Here is a 21,452-nt window from a genome sequence, read left to right as displayed (position 1 = left end):
GGGGGGGGGAAGCAGTTTACCGCTGCCTTCCCAGCGGGGTCCGAGGCGTTCCTCTCGGCGCCGCGACTGCCTGGAGGCCTCCCAGGACTGCCGGCGCCGGATCCATTGTAATTCGAGGCCTGCAGCTCTCGAATATGTTTTAGGGCTGGAAGGTAAGTACCTTCTACCATTGCCCTTTAGGTCTCCGCTTCTTCTTCTGACCTTCTGGTGTCTTCTGGGATCTTTGTGCTCTTCAGAGCACAGCCAGCACATCCTGCTCAGAGGGCAGGACCAGTAAGACCGGGGATCAGAGGATAAGCCACTTCCCTCTGGGATCAAAGTTTGCCAGCCCTGCCTACGGAAGGGGGAGATGCTTTCCCAGGAGTAAGGAGTGAAGAACTGCCCCACTCCTGGACCACCGGAGAAAGTGCCATTCTCCCCCTCCACTGACCAAAACCAATTTGACTAGTAAATGACCTTCAGAAGACAGTGTAGAATTAGAGAGAAATGCTTTAAGTGCTTTTGAAATTTTGCTACATTAAGCAAGCAAAATCATAAGAGCTCGTGTTTTCTGCCCTGCTGCTAAGGTAAGAGTTAATTTTCACTTAGGAACAAATTAGAGCCATTTACATTTTCATGTTGATTACTGAATTAGCTTTCATTAAGAATACACTTAAGTTCTAATAATCACTGAACCAGGCTCATTTAATTTTATGTTCGCAGACTTAAATAAACCTGTGCCTCTGACCTAGTCCAACATTTAAAATTCAAATAGAAAGATTCCCCCTCCCCTTTCTTTGCTCTTCTCTCTCTCGCTGATTTTATGACCTTCCCTATTAATTCATTACCATCACTCACATCAATGTGTGCCAGGGTGAAAAGAACAGGATCAGTCAAGTAGACCCGGCTGGACTCCTTGTTGATGGAGGCTGCAATGACGTCAGAGTTCACAGCAATTGTACTGTTCCTGCCAGCAAACTCGCCGCCTAGTTTTATGGTTGCATTTTCGGTACTGAGGAATCGACCCAAGCTTTTGTAAATTATGAATACCAGCTTTGCTAACCCTGTGAAAAGAGAGCTTGCATTATATCAACTTGGAAGGGGGGGGGAGCACAAATAGCCTGTCCCATCCCACCTCCCCAATTGGAATATAAAATCTTGGCCCAGAGAAATTGATTCCAAGCAAAAAAGTCAGCCACACATTATGTATAAATAAGAGTTACGAAGAGCTATTTTTAACATTGCTGAGGGTATAGTCACAAACCACGCTGTAAAACTTTAAGATGCTAGAACTTGAAATAAACTGTTTGTGAAGACATACCATTTCTGCTGTTCTGTTTCACAGTGCTTGAAGAGAGCTGGATCGAATTGCCTCCAGTATTGCCCTGAGGAAATTTCAAGTCCTGCACCTGCCCTTCCGTACTTAGCACCGCAACTTCCAGGACTAGGTGGGCCAAAAGCAAACACAATTTGGGGATGGTCAGATTTGTATTTATTGATCTGAAATTATCTTATTTGTCTGCCTTTGTTGCTTGTACAAGACAGACATGTTCTAGGTGTATTTCAACAACACAGACTCCATTTTCTTTAAATTTTAATCAAACTGAGTGCACATGCCAACGAAGGAGCAGCATTTCAGTTCTAAGAACATGACATCCAACCTGACTTTAATGTGCTGTGTAAAGGATACGACTTTAAAAACCCTGAGAGTGATTAGGCTGAAGGAGTCCCTAACTTCAAGAAAACAGAGTTGTGCTGCATGAATTTCCCCCCTTATCTACTATTGTTAGGACCAGTCTGAAATAAATCTGTAATTTCAGTTTTGCTTAAACCACAAATTAATTTGGTGGCCATGAACAAGCCACTATTCTCTTAATCTCAGCTCTTCATCTGCAGCATGGTACTAAAGCTACTAGCCTAGTTTACAATACTGGTGTAACAACTACTAATGTATGTTAGTGGCTTTCAGCACTTAATGTATCTGTAAATAAGAAAATAAACATTTTTTTAAAAAATTAAATGTTTGTTGTTGAAATTATTTTTCTGTTACTTATAATGAGTCCTAATGAATTTATAATTGTGTTCCACATGTAATCTGGGATTGCCACAATCTGGTCATTCCTTTCTTACAGACTACCTAGATGATACTGTGGGCAATCTGTTGTATACTGGTATTTTCTGTTATTTTTCCAGGTTGGAGAAGCAGACCTGATTTCTGATTTATAAGAGGTTATAGTGCTGGCTGTTTGGTCTAGAGAATTCACTGAGGATTTCTGGAGTTAATGTCCTTTTAAAATGTCATCTTATGCCTCTCCTTCTAGCCTTATTAAATATTTCCTCAGCTATCCAGCATTTCTCTCACTGCATTCATGAATAAATGGTTAATGGTCAGCTCTTGTGTAGAGCATCAACTTAAATAATTTTTAAAACATTACAACAAGTCCAGTCAATGGCTTTTATGTGCATTGTTTTATCACTGCATTATTATGATTATAAATAAGGCAGAGCGGTATATAAACCGAAATAATAAATAAATATAAAATAAATAAATGGTGGTTTTTGACTTGCTGTAAAGTAGAATAAATGGTATATAAGTCCCCCTCATCAGAAGACTAGACAATTCATCTTAAAGAAAACAGCCAAATACCCGGTGGGGGGGGGGGGGGGGGAGAGAGCGAGAGAGCGACAGACAGACAGAGACACACAGAGAGAGAGAGAGAGATCTCCTTACTTCCAAGCAGCCATCTAGTAGAATCTTTGGAGGCAAGCATTGAGAGTTTTTTAAAAGTAGAATATAGAGCTTTATTTATTATAGAGCTTTGCGGAAGCTTCATTTCAATTCTGTTGGCACCTTAATTTGGAAAAGGGATCCGCTAACATCACAGATTATTCTTATTATGGAACACCATTAAATTATGTTCTGGATTAATGTCATGTCATTTGGGCGCACATGGAACATAGACCAAATGTTTATATTAAACCTGTGTTATATCAAACACAGGTGAAAAAATGTGTCCAGTGAGCAGCATCTCCTAAAATGCAAAATAGCCACGTTCCATAGATTGGAAAATAGCTAACAGCACTTTGAGCATACTTTATCATTTATATGCTATCAGTTTCCCTGTTAGAGACATACAGGAATTGCCATTTGTTTTTAAAGGTATTTCTGTGCGTAGGTTAAACTTTCATTAGTTTTGTACTCTTAAAACTTAACCCCAATCCCTATGTATTGGGAAGTTGACTGTGTCCAAGCTGGACAGATAGTGGCTGGATAGCTTGAAAAATTTTGGCTAACCAAAGGTAGGGGGATTTTCAGACCACCGCAGACCACTATTTTGCCCTCATGTTATTCCTGAGGGTTCTGTGGTCCCCAGGAGCAGCATTTCTGGATATATTTTGAGCTACAACTGGAGGGGATGGGAGCAAAGAAATCCTGTTCTGCAGATTTAAGCTACTGTGGGCAAAGGCCTGGATACTGAAGGACTATGCATGGGATATGGGAGAGTGTCTGTGTTTGAATTTCTGAATGCAGTGAGGCACATTGTTGCTGAAGGTGAAGTAGGATTTGTAGATACTTAATAGTGACCTTACAATTGCGGCTATGAATTTTGCCACTGAGAGAGTGACACGATCATTGGTATCCGATAGTGGCCATGACACCTGGGCTCGCACATTTAGCAGTTCCATATCTTTAAGTAAAGGGGTGACTAAATTACCTCTCAGCTCATCAAATCAACCCACATATCTCCACCTGCCCCCCCCCCCGGTCCTTCCTCATACCACGCAGTCCTCACAACCACATTTTACCAAGTGATCTTTAGGGGAAAACATGACATCTACCCCTATTATGGGAGGGGGGGGTATGTGCCGCCTGGCGGAAGTGGGGAGAACATCACCGCTGGAGCCCTCGCTATTTAATAAAGCTGGCCATCGATTTGGGATTACTGTCCATCTTGGGGATTTATATACAGGATAACAGAGCACCTTAGATACTGTTATGAATTTTATTGTGGATGTGTAATATTGTTTTATTGTATTTTATCTATTTAATCCGGCATTAGCCGCTTGTTAGCCGCCCTGAGCCACTTGGAAGGTTGGGATATAAATCTCAAATAAATAAAAAACAAAGCCTCCCAAGGCAAAGTCCAACAGAACTATTTCAGGGGTGGGTGGACATGTTGCAGCTTTGGGAGTCAGGCACTGTACCTGTGATTCTATGATTGTATCCCAAGTTGCTGGTCTCCCCCCCCCCCCCCCCCCCCTTTTTTGATGCTGCTGGGGCCTGCCACAAGTCTTGGGGGAAGCAGGTCAACTGGAGTCATTCCCAGGAAACATGCCCAGAGCTGCTGACTCCCTGCAGGCCAGTCTGGCAACCCGCCTCACCTCAGCCAGTGGCAAAAGTCACTCCCGCCTGCTGGTGGTGGGAAGTGCCAGCTGGTTGCAGCCAACTTACGGTGAACCATTGTGTCCAAATAATGGGAGGTGGTAGTTCCGTTCTATTTTGCTATGGTCAGGCCTCACCTGGAGTCCTGTGTCCAGTTTTGGGCACCACATTTTAGGAAGGATGCTGACAAGCTCAAGCGTGTCCAGAAGAGGGCAACCAGGATGGTGAGAGGGTTGGAATCCAAGTCTTACAAGGAAAGGCTGAAAGAGTTGGGTATGCTTAGCCTGGGAAAGAGAAGGCTTAGAGGGGACATGATTGCAGTCTTCAAGTATCTGAAGGGCTGTCATGTAGAGGATGGAGCAGATTTATTCTCTCTTGCTCTGGATTGCAAGACTAGATCTAATGGGTGGGAATTACAAGGGAGTCAATATCGGCTAAATATCAGGAGAAACTTCCTAACTGTGAGAGTGGCTGAGCAGTGGAACAGTCTGCCTCGGGAGGTGGTGAATGCTCCTTCGCTGGACGTTTTCAAACAGAGGCTGGACAACCATCTTTTGGGTATGTTGTAGGGCTATCTTTCGGCTATGCTCCTGCAGAGTGCAGAAGGTTGGACTAGACGACCTGCAAGATCCCTTCCAACTCTAACATTGTATGTATGATTGTATAATGAGAAGCTTAAACTTTTAAGTAACTAAATATAAAAGTGGACATAGTTTGCTACCTAGTATTAATCCTTTTGTTGTTGTTTTTTTTAATGTTGTTATTTGAACTATAATTAAGCAGAAGTGGTTTTATTGAAAGGAAATAAAGCTTTTATGCCTGTTGAAAAATAAGCCCCCTATCTTCAGCTCTTTTAAACCCTTTTAAAATAAAGGCATACTAGTACTCTTCTCTAAATCTCTCTATATTGAACTAGTTGAAACAAGAAGGTATTTTCCCCTTTTTTAACTTGGGAGATTCTCCGTGTACACCAATTAGATAAGTTTTGTATAAACCTTTGTAATTCAAAGTACTGGTTTTCTAAACCATGAACTGAAAATAAATATTAATTCATTTTTTACCTGTACCTTCCTGATACATCCAAAGTGCATAAAAGTCAGATTCATAGAAAATCATTATGGGGAAAAAATCCAAAAGCTGACAACAACAATGAATCAAAGACAAGCAGGCAGTGGTTCTATAAAGTGTCGTAAAATGTTTGCTCAAATAAAATAGTCATGGACTTTTTATTACAAGCTCCCCCCCCCCCCGGGGGGGGAAATCATTGGCAGACTTTACTTGATTCTTTCTCCCTTGAACACCTAATGCTGGCTCACACTGGTCACTACTACAGTACACCAACTTTGGTGTAGTGGTTAGGAGTGCAGACTCTAATCTGGGAGAACTGGGTTTGATTCCCCACTCCTCCACATACAGCTGCTGGTGTGACCTTGGGTCAGTCAAAAGTTATTTCAGAGCTGTTCTCTCATGAACAGTTCTCTCAGAGCCCTCTCAGTCCGACCTACCTCACAGGGTGTCTTGTGGAGAGGGGAAGGGAAAGGAGATTGTAAACCATTCTGAGACTCCTTCGGGTAGTGAAGAGTGGGATATTAATTCAATCTCTTCTTTTTCTTCTGACCATGACATCATATATAGCCAGTTTTCTTTCTTTCTTTTTTATATAGCCGGTTTTCAATGTTTTATCAAGATATGAATGTGTACTGTGTCATCGGCTTTACATAGTATTAATTTATCTATAAAGGACTCAACCTAATTTTTATTCAGTCTTAAATATACCTATATCTACTTCAACATATAGATATCTCAAATGCTTTCTGTTTTCCAGTGCAGGTAAACCCAGCTGATCAAGATTTATTCACTTACCAATATGATCTGTAGGCATTGCGACTCTTGTAGGTTCTAAGAGATTGTCGGCCAAGACAAAAGCCCCCTCTTCTAGTGTATCGAGTAGCATTGTTGCGGCATGTGCTTGTTCTGAGGAATTCATATCTCTCCATGACTCCAGAGCTTCAGCCCTAAGCAGGTTGTCCACCGTGTCAACGATCGCCTGTATTCATTAGAAAAATATTAGGCCATATTGCCTTAGGCAGCTGGAGAGAGTGCAGTGATCTGACGACAATGGTAATATTTAACTGTCAACATGACTTAAGATGATTTAACGTCAAAATACGCGACTGCTTTTGCCTTAGTACTATGAGTACCAATATAACATGCCCTAGAGCAGCTATAAAAAAGTATGCTGCTGAAGAGTGCAATGACTGGATACTGGTAGCTTAAATTTTAATGCTCCTGGTGCCAATCTAAAGCTCTATTAGGCTTTGATGAGCAAACAGTTCTTTGGGAGCAAGGGACTCCCTCATCCATTCCATGTTAAGGAATACTCTGTGGTGCCCTGATGCTGCCTGGTTATACACACATTAAGCTGCTTGAGGAGTAATAGAAAATCAAGGAAGAGGAAAAGGACTTAAAGCAGTAACATATTCACTCTTCAAAATAATCAGATCAATCATGCTAATCAAATGATCGATCGAACTATAACTCTTACATTACTGCAGACTATAGCTGCACAACTGAATACGCTATGCATTGCTGAATCGCCCGCGTTTGCTCTGCCCCATGTACCTAGTAATGTGTAATTAAATACATACATAACTTGGTTGATCAATTTCAAAAGCAAAGGGAACGAAAACAGGATGTGTTAGACAAACAGAAAAGGACGCTGGGTGCCGGACAGTGTGCTCTGCGCAGGAAAAGATAGCAGTAGTTGGTTGAGGCTATTGTCAGGATCAAAATTAATGAGCCTAATCCATCTCAATATCCTCTTTCTGTCTACACTGTGAACCACCACAATGGCAAGTGGAAGAAACTTTGGAGTGGCACAAAAGGATTCTCTTCCCCTTTTCTCTAATGGGAAACAGAAGAGTCAAACTGTTCACACCGATACTGCTGCAGCCATTAAAATAGAGTGGAACAGAAACTGGTCTGCAGAGGCCACATTCATTAGTCACCAAGAAATATGGATCGGAGCCTCTGATCTGAGTTACAAATGGATCCTCCATTGCAAAGTTGGCACTTGCTTTATTTGCATAGCATCATCCAGCTTTTGATTTGTAATTTTAAGAGGTTTTAGCGGTATACAGAGAAGTCAACTGAGACCTACTGAAAATACTCCTGGTCAAAACTTAATGCTGTGCTATAGTTTGTGTTGCTTGTATATGTATGTCAAGCTTATTACACACATTCATTAGTATGATTCACTCTATAATTTTTAAATGTTGTCTGAATCTGCATTTCTCCAGTGGCTAGAAAATGGTCTGCAAATAATGATATTCCCTCCTGACATGGATAGATGGAAAATAATAATTAAGGTATGATCCAGCTAAAATTACATATTTACATTCTATTAGTTCTAAGAGAGAGAAAAATAATTGTGCATATCTTTCTTGCTGAAACCAACTGCACTTAAAATGCTTAATTTTGTTTGGATCATGTCAAAGGATGCTTGTATCTTCGGGAGCATACCAATCATTACATTTTATATATTGACAGTTATCTTCAAAGGTAAGCTGAAAATACAGCCCTGAATGTTCAACCCAAAACAGAAGTCTTTTTTTTTTTGCCCCCCGAAGGGGATTTTTTAAAATTTGCATTTCTAAAATAACTACATAACTATACCGAAAAAAGAGGAGAGGGAAGACTACAGACTAAGGGAGACAGAGAAGAAGGCACTAAAAGCCCAAGTGTAGAAGGTCACACATGCTTATAGATACAAAGTTGTAACTCTCAACAATTAACTTCCGACATGAGGAATTTCCTTGTTCATCGCTTCAAGTTAAAATCCAGCTTATCTGTCTAGACAGAGAATAGTTCCAAAGCTAATTAAGAAATATAGAGACCTTAAAAGACATTACGCTTTCCCATTACGCTTTCCCTCCCTCCCCACACACACGACGTTGTGGAGCATAGATTCACTCAGTCCATACAGTCATCTCAATTGATCCTCTTCCTTCTCTGTTAATTCTTCTTTCATAAACAGCTTTAATGAAACAGGCTCTGTCCAGTTAGAACCGCTTTCCTTTTTCCAGGGCTTTCACTCACTTGTTGCTTCATCCACACTCTGGTTAGAGAGACCAGCCGTTCACTTTGCATGTAGATTTTATAGTAATCCACCCTTTGTTATCGCTTTTTGATCTGCTTGCCACCATCCAATATAAGCTAGACACAGTCTCAATTTCGTCTTTAATCCAAGATTCTTGTTATAAACACTGTCCCTTTAAAAGTATCGCCACGTTTAGAGCCGTTTCCGTGAAATATCCCACTTTAGACAGCAGATGGCACCCGATTCTATGCTGTAGGAAGAGTCTATGGTTAGGTCACCTGACCTAGCCCTCCGTTTTTCTTCTTCCTGAGAGAAGCTTGCGTTCCACCTCCCTCAATGCCTCCGATCTCCATCTTGGAGGGTTGTTTACATTTACCGATTAAAGTTGCCAAAGTCTCAAAGGTCTGTAAACGCTTTTATTGGAAAATTTCTCTGATCTAGTCCTTCTACTGTAATCCATTGCCACTGTTAGCTCAGTCCCCCATCATCCCGCTTCATTCAATCGTTTGAGGGGGTAGGGCGTCCCCTCCCCCTTCCCGCTTTAATTTGTGGGGGCTTTGCAACAAGGGGGCTTTGCAACAATGTCTCACTTTAACTTAAACTCACTCATCCGTCTTCAAAAACGATCCAACAGGTCTCCCTGGGATCTCGCTAGGCAGAGTAAAATCGCCAAACCTTCATACGCTTGTCCCGGTGGTTGCTTCAAATCCAATACTGGGAATCAGGGCAGGACCTACGGGGCAGAGAGTAGCCCCCCTGTGCTGGCTGTTGGCCGGAGGTAGGGCTCTCCAAAGCCCCCTGGCTAGGAGTCCATTGCCTATGGACTCCATGGGGGAGTGCGCACAATCGCGCTCCCTCCTAATCCCCGATTCATGGCACACGTCTCTCGGAGGAACAGAGAGACGTGGCCATCGTTGAAGCGCCGAAAACCGGAAGTCTAAAACAGAAGTTTTATTGCACCTTAACCAGGTTACCCAAAAAAAAAAAAAGGCTAATTATTACAGTTATTTAAGATACGACTTCTCATTCAAGGTAAATTATGATGACTCAGATCCTGGTCAGCACAACAACATACCCTGCAAGGGTATTCCAAGTTAGTCTTTTGAATTCTTCTCCTGATCTTCCAGCAGCTTACTGGAAAATCAGCATATCGAGTTCACACTCAACTTCACAAAAAACTAAATTTGATTAATTGGAGAGTGCATCAGAAGGAAAATAAAGCAGGCTGGTTTAAGGTGTGTATGTGCGTTTTGGCTTTTGTCATGCACAAACATGGGATGTAATCCACCAGGCTCTCTTGCAACATAAACCCTGCTGAAGCAAATGGAAGTCATAAAGTGGAAGTGATCAATGGATTCCACTTGCTAGGGTTGCCCAGTCTTTGATATATTAACATTATAGCTGTGAAATTATTTGTGTTACCGACAGCTTTTTTTTTCTTCCACAAGCATAATATAACGAGGAAACAAAGCCATTATCATCTCCAATTCAACTAAGGCCTATTGTACACTTTAGAGGGGAAAAAGTGGAAGGAAATAAAGTAGCAAGTATCGATTGCTGGCTTAATTCTGGTAGTATTATACCTGTACAAAGCCAACCTTTTGTACAGTTGGTATGGAGGGACAATGCACCTTTATCAAAGACTGAAACACCTAGGATCATGCAAGAGGATAAAGCGTAGCAGTGGGTTGCTGAAGGAGGACACAAGCAAGGTGACTGCACAGGAGATATACCTTAAGGTAAGCCCTGCATGTCTTCTCTCGCTTTTGAAGCTTGTTTGTAAGAGAGAGAAAAAGTCAGTTAGACACAGTTATTCTAAGAATAATGTTAATATTTAATTGTTGACACACAAATGTGTTAACCTGAGAAAGAAATTCTGCTAAAAAATACTTTTTAAAATTTAGCGGAATGATTCTGATGCAAGAAGAGTTAAGAAGGCCAAGAATATTCCAGTGGATCTGATTTAATTTTTGGTGTATCAGACGTGTAGGATCTTAATAGTGCAATCTTGAGCAAAATTATACCCTTCTAAATTAATGGGCCTGGAAGGGTGTAACTCCACTGTAAATCACCAGCATAAGGAAGCCAGTGCAAAATGATCGATACCAAAACAACCCCAACAACTCTTCTTCCTGCCCTCTCCTCTAGCTAAAAATATTAGTCTTCTGCAACTGAAAATTAGCAAGTGATGTCACTAGGCTGAATGCTATTTATATTCCAAATACTGGGGGGCTTGATCATGTTCACTTCTTTTCTGGCACTGTGAAAAATAGCCTCAAAGCCCACATAGCCTAGGGAACACAGTCTTGTCAATTTGCTATTTTTCCTTTGTATCTTTAAATGTGCCCAATAAGCTAACATCTGTTAACAGTGGCTGTTGGAGGAAACAAACAGAACCATGTCAACCATGTTTTAAAGTTCACCAGAAAAGACTATACAGTCCTTTACCAACCTTATTATAACTCCGTCCAGCAGAGTCCTTTTCATTAGGTTTCAGATCTTGCAGCTGAGCATCGAGAATGTCCACCAACTGTTCCATCAGTCTGACTGATGAACTCACATCGCCAGCGAAGATTGGTCCTTTGGTGTGTTTAGCCAGTTCATTGGCAAGGCTAGCAGCATTTTCTCCACTTCTGATCTGAAATAACAATTCAAATTCTCTTTACAAGATTCCTTGGGTATAATTGGTGGCCATTCACTACCTGGGTTTTTACAGTAAATTTCTATTGCTTTCCTCCCCTTATTTGCTGCACTTGTTTTATTACTACTATTATTATTATTTTATTCATTACCAGTATATTAAATTTCATTGTTGTTTTAATGGTTTTTGTGATTGATTGTTAGCTGTCTTTAGTGTCCTAAGTAAAAGAAAAGAGGTGGGAGAATAAATTTTCTGATAAATAGTTCATTCATTAATTAAACAGTTTTTATCTGAAAGCAAACTCCAGATTGTTTATCTTGGAATTAAAAGTTAGTAAGTCTTTTTTTTAAAAAAAAATCTCCATCTTCTCCCTCTCCATCCCTCAACGGGATACAACAGCAACAACTGATTACTACTGTGGGATTATAGCTACTTTTAGTGCTGCTGTGACACACTGAGAAATTAGTTTCAATGTTCATTCTAATAATACTGATAGTACATTTTTATGACCTACTAATATGATGGCTGATTCAGTTCGTGACAGCCATGGGAAAATCCAGTGAGTGCTGGCTCTTATGCTGTGACCAGCTACTTGTGTGATTCCCATAACTGGTTGCCAATACACAAAATTTTCAGGCACTTTTCTCCCAACTACATCACTCAAACTTGTTCTGCAAACTAGCACTAGATATCTGAAAAAGAATAGCAGCCCATAACACGGGAGCAACAACCCCCATATCTATATGCACCCTCTAGTAGAGATTGTTAGGAGGTTTGGAGTTGGATACCACCGATATGTGGATAACACCCAGCTCTGCCTTCTGCTCCTGCTGCTGGGCTCTTGGCTCTGGCCTCGTGCCTGGATGCCATAGTGGATGAGTTAGGTGAGAGCTGGCTGAAGTTAAATCCTTCAAAAATTGAGATCCTGTGGTTGGGCTGATCCAGGGCTCAGGGTAGTCAGCCTTACCTGCACTTGATGGCATCCAGCTTTCTGTAGTGGACTCCATTAGGAGCCAAGGGGTGTGGCATAATTCTTCCTTTACCCTGGAGAAACATGTGTCCGGGGTGAAGACAGCATTTTATCACCTATGCTGAGCCCGCCAGGCGGCCCCAATCTGTCCTGCTCTGACATTGCCACTGTGATCCATGGGATGGTCACCTCCAGATTAGACTACTGTAACACATAGCTCTATGTAGAGCTGCCCTTGAAGATGCTTCAGAAGCTTCAGGCAGCCCAGAATGTGACTGTTAGATTGCTGACTGGGTCTCCCAGGTCTGCACATATAAGATCAATACTTCAGTACCTGCACCAGCTTTTGGTCAGCTTCCACTGCCAATTCAAAGTGCTGGTTTTGCCCTGACCTGGAAAACCTAGGCAAGCCCAATCTCATCAGATCTCGGAAGCTAAACAGGATCAACTTTGGCAAGTACTTGGATGGGAGACCTCCTTGAAATACCAGCAATTGGGAGGACGGGCATGCTTTATTCAGCCACCTCTCTGAATTTCCACCAGGCCTCCAGTAGGGGTCAGTCACCAGAGGTTACCATGACTTCCAGGTGCACACACACGCATACACACACACATATTTTTAAAAAGCAGGGAAAATACCTAAGTGCTGGTTTTGACGTATAAAGCCCTAGATGATCTGGGACCATCCTACCTGTGGTACCTCCTCTCCCACTATAATCCCCCTTGCCTCCTTAGATCTTCAACACTAGTCAACCATGACAACAAGGGCATTTTCAGTTTCTGTCCTCTCTCTGGAACCAGTTCCCCGAAGTTCATGCCGTGTGGGATCTTCCAGCATTCCATGGAGCATGTAAGTTTGCTTTGTTTCATGCAGACTTTGGTTAGTATCATGAATCAGGGAATGGGCCAGTTGTTTTAATACTTTGTTTTGTGCAGCCTTTGGTTAGTGTTATGAACTGGGGAGCTGGCCAGTTGTTTTAATTCTTCAGAGTGGTTTGTTGTTGAGTTGATGTTTCAACTGGTGTTATTGTTCCATACTTACCACATTTTTTTGTATTTGTACTGTATCGACATTTATTGTATGCTTTAATGCTGTAAGCTGCCCAGTCCCCTGTGGGGAGAGGATGCAGGGAATAAATTAAATAAACTGTGGAATTTGACTTTAAAATGGTCATGCCCATGCAATCAGAACAATTCCCTGGGATATTAGTAGAGGTTTTCAAGTAACTCAAGACTTTATCAGATATTACTCTGCTACATTCTGTTAACCACAAAATGAGTACTGACTAAACATGGCCAGCCTATTAAAGTAAAGTGAAGACTACATTTGCCTTACTTGTGATCAATCGGGCTGTCCTACCACCCTGCATGAAACCCAGCAAGGCTTGTTCATCCCATTTTTGCTTTTTTGACAATCTGAATATTAATGATGGGTAGGTACCCAGGCTGTAAGCATCTATGCTGCAGTGTGCTGAACTCCCTTGGGAGCTGTATTATGTTAGAAGATTCTTTCAACCCACCTTCTGAGCCAGCTGATTTACCCAGTGTGAAGTACAGTTGCTAAGATCAGGGCCCTTAGGATTCCATGTTCCTGTAGAAACCATGCAGAGGTATGAAGCTGTTCCTATAAAAAGATGTGGAAAACAAAATAAGCGAACATGTTTCTCCTGTAACCTCCAGCAGACATCCAGGAAATCTTAGACTATGACTTGTGGATTCTCTATGTTAAATGGAAAAACTAATAAAGGCAATTGACAATGAGGTGACAAAATACAAGAAAATGGTGCCAATTAAAAGCACTGTTAACAAAGTCAGAACAAAAATCTCAGCCTGTCTGTCAAATAAACAAAGACAAAAAAGATCTTGCTTTTCTTTGAACTCATCCAAAGGAGATCTCATAAGGAGAAAGACAGATATAGGAAATTTTGCTACTGTCTTTCACTACGATCTGGAATCCTGAGAAGGTGCTTTAATGCCATTCTGTACCAAGGCTTCAATGCCCTCTACAGCTTAAAAGAGGAAGCTGCCATCTTCTCCCAAGTAACCCAAATCACTTGACAAATACCTTGAGACTCACTGGCAGGGCTCAAGGTTCCAAAACTGGTTCTGAATTATTTACTAGAGCTGAAGGCATAGTTTGAAAGACTTACCACGAGTTCCTTTGGGACAGGGACGTTCCACCATGATTCCCCTTTGTGTCTGAGGCCAACTAATCCCCCGGGCCACATCAGGTTCACAGAACCTTTCTGGCAAAGGGAAAAAGCTTGTCACAGGAGGGATTTTGGTTGTAGAAACTGCTGGAGGTGGTTTGGGGCCTTTGCTTGTCCCTGTAGCTAAAGTTGTACTGATTGAGACTTTCTGGGGTGTAGTGCTTGTGGTTGATACAGTTGTTTTGTACAGCTCTGTGGAAGGAGTGACTGTCTCCGCTGTAGTAGGCACTGTGGAAGGGGGGAAAGTAAGTTAAAAGGGAAATACAAAATAGGAACGTTGCAATTCTGAAAAAACCCTTAAAAGATGGATTAAAGCTGCATGTTTTCTTAGAGAAGCTCGGGTTTGAAATGATTTTAAGAAGGCAGGGGAAAGTAATGTTGATAGTAGCAATAATACATAATGCTTACATTTATCTGTCAAAGGAGTAATTTCTTATATTTCTTCTTCGTGAGACACAAAGTTTAGAATAAACACATCAAAGCATTTTTAATATAGCCATCTTTCATGGCTTCTGCACATCTTTGTAAAAGCTTCATTACAATATGATTCTGAAAAACTGTTTTGCTATCTCCAATTTTCTGTGTGCTCCTGAACATATATACTTGGAAGTTACTCCCAGGTATACGTGGCAGAAGACTGTGCAACTTCATTGTATAGCACATTCTCTTTACAAAGACAACTTCATAAATATACTGAGAGCTGCATTTTTCAAAAATGGGAGACATTAGCACTGTATTATCTGCACATGGCAAACAAGGATACCACTCTAACAAAAAAAAAGTGGGAGAATCATTCACAGCAAGATGTTATAGACACCAAACTACGTAGTTAAAAAGCAACCCCCTGAGACTATAAATAACCAGGCAGTTAAAACCAAAGAAAACCTAACTTCACATCACCCAGTCTGCAACTTGCAGAAAGATAATTAATATAACATCTTCCCACCCGGCAGTTGCTCTTGCTTGAGAGATTCCCGGGGGGGGGGGGGGGAGAAACGCAGCATGCATGTACTGCTTTAGTATTTGAACATGTCAGCCTTTAAACACCCCCACCCCCACTACCTACTTTGATAAAGCAAGTATCAAGAAACAACTAATTCAAGCCAGTGGCAAAGACACAACTTAATCATCTATGTCAAGATAAGTGCTTTTGAACAAGTAACTTCTGGTTTGAATTCTGGAACTTAATATTACTGATCTGATAGTGATGTCCACCTGTTAACTGAAGTGGCATTCAAGTACAGAGGTTATTTCTTTTTGATAGGCATTTAAGATATTTGGCATCAATATATATCACAGCCACACCTGCCAAGATTCTCTCTGCCCAACACTGTAAAGGGATTTTTCAAATCCTTACCCAGAACAAAAGTATTTTCATTCATTCAGATCACACTCCTAAATGAAGATTTACAAGATGGTTTATATGTCGTGTCTTATGGTTCAATAAGGAATTTGTCCCCTGGTAAGTTCTAGTTCTAATATGGTTGAATTTTCCAGCAGGTTTTTTTTTCCCCTCCTCCAGTGGTGGAAAATACGAGGGTAATACATTGTTTGCCCAGCTTTTTGGGAGCCTCACACTTATAAACAGTAGCATGAAAGATGGATATTGATCACAAAATCTGGACATCCCCCTCAACGGAAAAAGCCCGGATCCCCTGATTATAAGTGAGGATTTATAACATAACAATGTTGTGGAACCAAGATTAAAGTGGGTAGTCAACCATACAGATAGGAATGTTTTCCTTAAAAAACCCAACACTATAAAACCATGATTTTACATCAATATACCAATAGAGACAATAACCTAAATAATTTTTCAAAGAATAATCATGTCTATTTCTGTTCATTTCTTATCTCGATTTAAGGGACAACTGCTCCACTGAATACTTTGGCCTGAGAGTGACAGCCCAAAGATGAGACAAAAACTGCAGAATAGTTTTAATGAAGCTGATAAAACAACAGAGACAACATCACTATTTCTCTCCAAGATACAGCATAAGATTACACGTAAAACTGTTTCTCCTAGAATAACTACCAAACATATATGCCAATGAGGACTAGAATAATCATTCCACACACAAACTTTAAAGTGAGTCATTGAGAAAAAAATACTCCAAATGTCAATAATGAAGTAATTGACAGTGCAAATCTAAACAGAGTGACACTCTTCTGTGCCCACTTTAGTAATTTATTTCACTGCAAACTGCTTTAGTGGTTTTGCATACGTGTCCGAATTAAATGCAGCCCTGACATGGCTGTGGTAGAACTGTCCCCCACCCATTTCTTTCCTGAAGAGATGAAGTATCAGGATGTAGAACTTTTTTTTAAGGTGCCACATTAACTCTGGGTTTTTATTGATTCAGATGGAATTGATTTGCAGTTACTGAGGAAGAAATGAATGCAGTATAAAAAAGGAAGCCTCTTTGCCATGTACAGCTGGAAAATTGAAGGGGCCTCTAGATTCACAGAAGTCTGGACTTTTAGAAGGTGGATGGATGACAGCACCATTAAACTCCCTTCAAAGTTGTCTGTCTGTAAACCCTGCAGAGTATGGCACATGGTTTATGCAATACTAGGAATAAGGCCTGTGGAAATAAATACAACGAGCTCTAGAAAGAGGCTCTGGGTGGGTACCCTGGCCTTGGGCACTCAGCATCAATTTGCTGTATATAATGACACAGAGTCCACCGTTTTCTCCAGGGGAACTGATCTCTGCCATCTGAAAGGCAGTTATAATTCTGAGTGCTCTCCAGCCCTCACCTGGAGATTGGCAACAATGGTTCCCCAGGAGGAAAAGTATAGTCTTTCTCCACAGTGGGAACCAAAGCTTACATCATTCTCCTCTCCCCCTTTTGATTTGCACAACAACCCTGTGAGGTAGGTTAGGATGAGAGTCTGTGACTGGTCCAAAACCACCCACTCAGCTTCCACAGCAAGAACCTGGGTCTGGACCCTACTCTGAACCACTAACTGCTACGCCACACGGGCTATGGTATCACCTGGTATAGGGCCGGCCCAAGCTTATTTTACACCCTACGCAAGGATCCCTTCTGGTGCCCCCCTTGCGCCCACCAATTTTCAACAATAGAAGCAAATATAGAAGTGGGGGACCCCGAGGTCACCCCCCCACGCCAGCCTGGCCTGTTCTTGTGGCAGTCCCAGCCAGTGGCGTGGGGAGGGGCAGCCCTTGAGGGCGTGGAGCCTGGGGGGGGCAGTGGCGGCCAGGCTGTCCTCAGTTGTGGGGCTGCCTTACTTTACAAAGCATCAACTCTCAGCCCCCTCTGCAGCAGTGGCAGAGGCGGGGGGAGGGTGACGGGCATCACCAACCAGCCAAGCACCCCACCTGCCGCTGGGGGGGGTTTCACCACCAGCACCTCTTCCTCCTCCGTCCTTTTGCAAGCTCCACCGCCAGTCAGCCCCAGAAGGGGCCGCTTTCACAAGATCTGCTTGGGCATCACGGGGAGTGGGGGGGGGACACGGCTTGCCTGCCTGCCTGCAGAGACGCACGGGTGGCCAGGAGAGCCCCTCTCTGTCTCCCCACAGAGCCTGGGGCTTGCAGAGTGGAGAGCCCCTAGTTGAGGCGGGTCAGATGCGCGCCGGAGGAGGAAGCCAGCCAGCTTTTGCCTCCCTCCTCCCCGGGGGGCCATCCCGCTGCAGGGCCTCCCCAGCACCTGCACCACCTTGCAGAGGGCCCACCGCCGGGTTAGGAGCCAATGAAGGGCTAGCCTCTGCCACCTCCTGCTAGGGGCGGGACCTAGCGCCGGGCCCAGGCATTCCCTGCCAGTGCCCCCTGTGCGGGGACTCTCCAGGGCAGCAGGAGGGAGGACAGGGAAAGCCCTCGAGAGATGCAGCTTTCTACCCGACGCACTTCACCCTAGCCCGGCCGGTCCCCGAAGGCGTGGCTGGGGCTGTCCCTTAAGCTCCTGCTGGGAGAGCCAAGAGCTGCTTCTCACCTGGAGCCCAGAGGCCGGCCGCATAGGGGACAAAGAGTAGCCTGATGGGACACGCCGGGGGGAGAAAGAGGCGGTGGGTTTTGGTGGGGGCGGGGCACGGTTGGGCGCCCTTAAGGCCCCCGCGCTCTAGGCGAATGTCTAGTTCGCCTAGCAGGTGGGCCGGCCCTGACCTGGTATCACAACACTACTCCAGACAACAGATCTCTCTCTCCCCCTGGAGAAAATAACTGCTTTGGAGGGTGGCCTCTATGGCATTCCGCTCCCCTCCCTAAACTCTGGCTTCCATAGACTCCACCATAAATTCTCTAGTCAGGACTGGCCACAATGAGTTTTCTCCCAAAGGCTAAAATAGGTATGGAAAGGGCCTACCCCCACCTTTTACTGACAGAACCAAGCTTGGTTGCCTAGCAACAGGCACTTAGAGGAAAGAAGGGTTGCCAGCTCTGAGTAGGGAACTACCTGAAGATCTGGGGGGTGGATCCTGTGGAGGGCAGCATTTGGGAGGGGAAGGACTCATCAGGGTATAATGCCATAGGGTCTATCCTCCAAAGCAGCCACCCTCCACAGCCCCTATCTAGGAAAATTACAGTCTTTCTCCGCAGTGGGGACCAAAGCAGCGTATATTATTCTCTCCTCCTTTTATCTGCACAACAACTTTGCGAGGTTAGTTAGGCTGAAAGTATGTGACTGGTCCAAAATCACCCAGTCAGCTTCCACCGCAAGACGGGGATGTGAACCTGGGTCTTGAAGATGCTACTTTGAAGCTCTAACTGCTGCACCTCACTGGCTTTCATAGGGTGGCTGCTGATGAACAGTAGCAAGCAGCCGGGCCTAGTCAAGTCATGCAAATCAGGGGGGACCTGGCAACCCTAGACTGCTGTCAGGCCTAGGGTTGCCAACTTCCAAGTGGGATGTGGAGACTCCCCCAAAATTACAGCTGGACTCTAGACAGCAGAGGTCTGTCTCCCTGCAGTAAATGGTTGCTTTGGAGGGTGGACGCTGTGGCATTATCCCCAACTGAGGCCTCTCCCTTCCCAAACCCAGCCCTCCTTAGAGTCCACCACAAAACCTTTAGGAAACCCCCAGCCTGGCACTGGCAACCCTTGTCAGGCCTGGCCCAAGGCTGCCTCCCGCCCTTAAAAGGCTGAGTGAGGCCTGGAAAGGGCCTTTCCCCTACCCTTTTACTGACAGAGCCAGTTAGAAGCCCTTCTCTCCCCCCCGCCCCGAACATTCTAATCTCTCACCGTTGATGCCTGAAGTAGATCTCTGCAGAGGCCATTTCAAAGGATTTTGGGGGAAATTCAACCATTCCTGAAGGGATTTTTTTTTAACTTTTTGGATTTTTCTGCAAACTCAGGAAAAGCTGTAGGGGGAGAGTGAGCCCTCTGTTGGTGGAAATAAGTATCCTCACAGAGTGGCTATTAGATATATAGATACAATGCAGAACTATAAAATCAACACTAATGGAACGAATTATAATTCCCTAGTTTTTAAGTCCCGGGCAGACATGAGGTTTATCAAGTCCCTAGAGAAAAGAATACAGAGAAATGACTGTCTTCTTCATGTACAGCTTTGTTCTATGCACAAATACAATGAAGCTGAAAGAAGCTGAAAAAGTAGTTAAGAGCTGCTGGAACACCCTTCTTGGAACTAAAACAGTCTTGAAGCTGAGTCCTGGAGTAGGTTGGGGGACAACTAGGTTGGGGGACAACTAGAAAGTTTTCTGCTGCACTGTGGCTCTAAAACAGCAATTACAAAAGAGATACGTTGTTCCTTAGGAGGAATTTCCAGTGTTTGTGCACACTCACTTAGCTGCCAACAGCGAGAGATGGCTTTGAGATTCTGGATGGGATCTGGATACAGGAGTAGGAGAACTAGGATTTAGATCTCTACACTGAAACAATGTCTGTCCCTTGGTTTCCAGTCTGATCCTGGAAAATCCACTGATCTCTGCATGATCCACTTGCTGGCCAAGGTCAGCACTGCAAGCAGCAACACCAGAGGGAGGGGGAAAACACACATTACAGTGGGTGTGGCCAGTTATGATTGGAGACGCACCCTGTAAAGTTGGTAATTCAAGGGTACTGCTGTGTATTGATGCTACACCTATGGGAAATAACCTCTGGTTTTGTTGACTTTCGTTAAGAGCTTAAATTAAATTAAAAACACTTTTCAGGACATTTAAGAGAAGGAAAAGCAAACAGCTAACTATAAGAAGCAACAGCTAACTATAAGAAAGCAACTTCAAAAGTGACAGGGTGGTAGATCAAGCCTGATATTAGTAGCACATCTTCTGTACAATCCTGTCTGTTCAGTGGAAAATGCGCCTCTGGCAACAGTTAAAAATTCAAAGCAATATTGGCCAGCAGAGAAACATAACTCACAACTTATTTCTCCATCTCCACAGGTGTGCCTGCCACTTCTACAAACAAAGAAAAGACAGGTCCCTGCCTGGAGGAATTTACAAACTGTGACAAGCATTCACTTCTTTCTGTGTCAGGCCTTCTAGAAACAACTGGATTTGACACTTTTCAGGTTTAAACTTTTTTCTTTGACATTTATTTCCTAAAGGCTTATGCTTTTAAAAAAGGATTTAAAGCTCTTCTGTCCTTAGGCTAGAACTCATCAAAAACATATATTCTTGAATGTAAATTGAATTTAACCACAAATGCAAACAAGGAGAGAGGCAACAGTCTTTCAAAGGACTTGAAAAAGAATGTTTTTTTTTCTTTATAAAAGAAATGGAGTTTCCAGGGGTTTGGGGGGTGGTTTTTCCCCCCAGAGCAGAGACAGGAGTCACACAAAGTAGAGCCCCACATAATTTTTTAAAAAATAATCCTGAAAATGGCCAAAGTTCTAATCTGGCTGCCTTCTCTATAGGGCCCCCCCCCCCCCTGGAAAAACTGGAACACAGAACTTTTAATGTGGGGACTGTTTCTGAGAACAATGAAGGCCAGCACCTTGTAAAAAAAAAATTTTACTCAAAAAATGCCAACAAGAGTTTATGATGATGTGTATGTGGTTCCAAGTAGATTTCACATACAGAGGTATTATTAATATAAATTTTACTGTGATTTTTATAATTGTTTCCTGATTCTAGCTGCAAATTGCCAACCTCCCCCCCCCACTTTTTGAAAAGTGTGGTGCTTATTCCACATCTTAGACCAGAAACACTTTGAGTGCTATGCTTTATTCCCAGTCTCAAATATAGACTGA

The 21,452-nt window shown here is 43.0% G+C and overlaps 1 protein-coding gene across 10 annotated transcripts in view; it reads right to left on the bottom strand.

Annotated features, from left to right (window-relative positions):
* The window catches only part of ADGRL2 (adhesion G protein-coupled receptor L2), a 252,490-nt gene that overhangs the window by 42,607 nt on the left and 188,431 nt on the right, over nt 1-21,452 (bottom strand). For 6 of the 10 annotated variants that reach the window (XM_015429415.1, XM_015429424.1, XM_015429414.1 and 3 more), the window contains 7 exons: nt 14,224-14,511; nt 13,594-13,697; nt 10,915-11,100; nt 10,196-10,234; nt 6,227-6,410; nt 1,301-1,423; nt 838-1,043 (listed from right to left, as the gene is read on the bottom strand). In XM_015429415.1, the coding sequence (XP_015284901.1) occupies nt 838-1,043; nt 1,301-1,423; nt 6,227-6,410; nt 10,196-10,234; nt 10,915-11,100; nt 13,594-13,697; nt 14,224-14,511 (1,130 nt within the window). The remainder of the gene's footprint in view (nt 1-837; nt 1,044-1,300; nt 1,424-6,226; nt 6,411-10,195; nt 10,235-10,914; nt 11,101-13,593; nt 13,698-14,223; nt 14,512-21,452) is intronic. The other 4 variants (XM_015429419.1, XM_015429422.1, XM_015429420.1 and 1 more) reach the window with 1 other exon arrangement.

Source organism: Gekko japonicus, unplaced genomic scaffold (assembly GCF_001447785.1).
Source record: "Gekko japonicus isolate JY-2015 unplaced genomic scaffold, Gekko_japonicus_V1.1 scaffold122, whole genome shotgun sequence".
In the NCBI taxonomy this organism is placed as follows: Eukaryota; Metazoa; Chordata; class Lepidosauria; order Squamata; family Gekkonidae; genus Gekko; species Gekko japonicus.
Note: the sequence above shows the minus strand (reverse complement) of the source record. Positions and strands in the feature narration are given on the sequence as shown.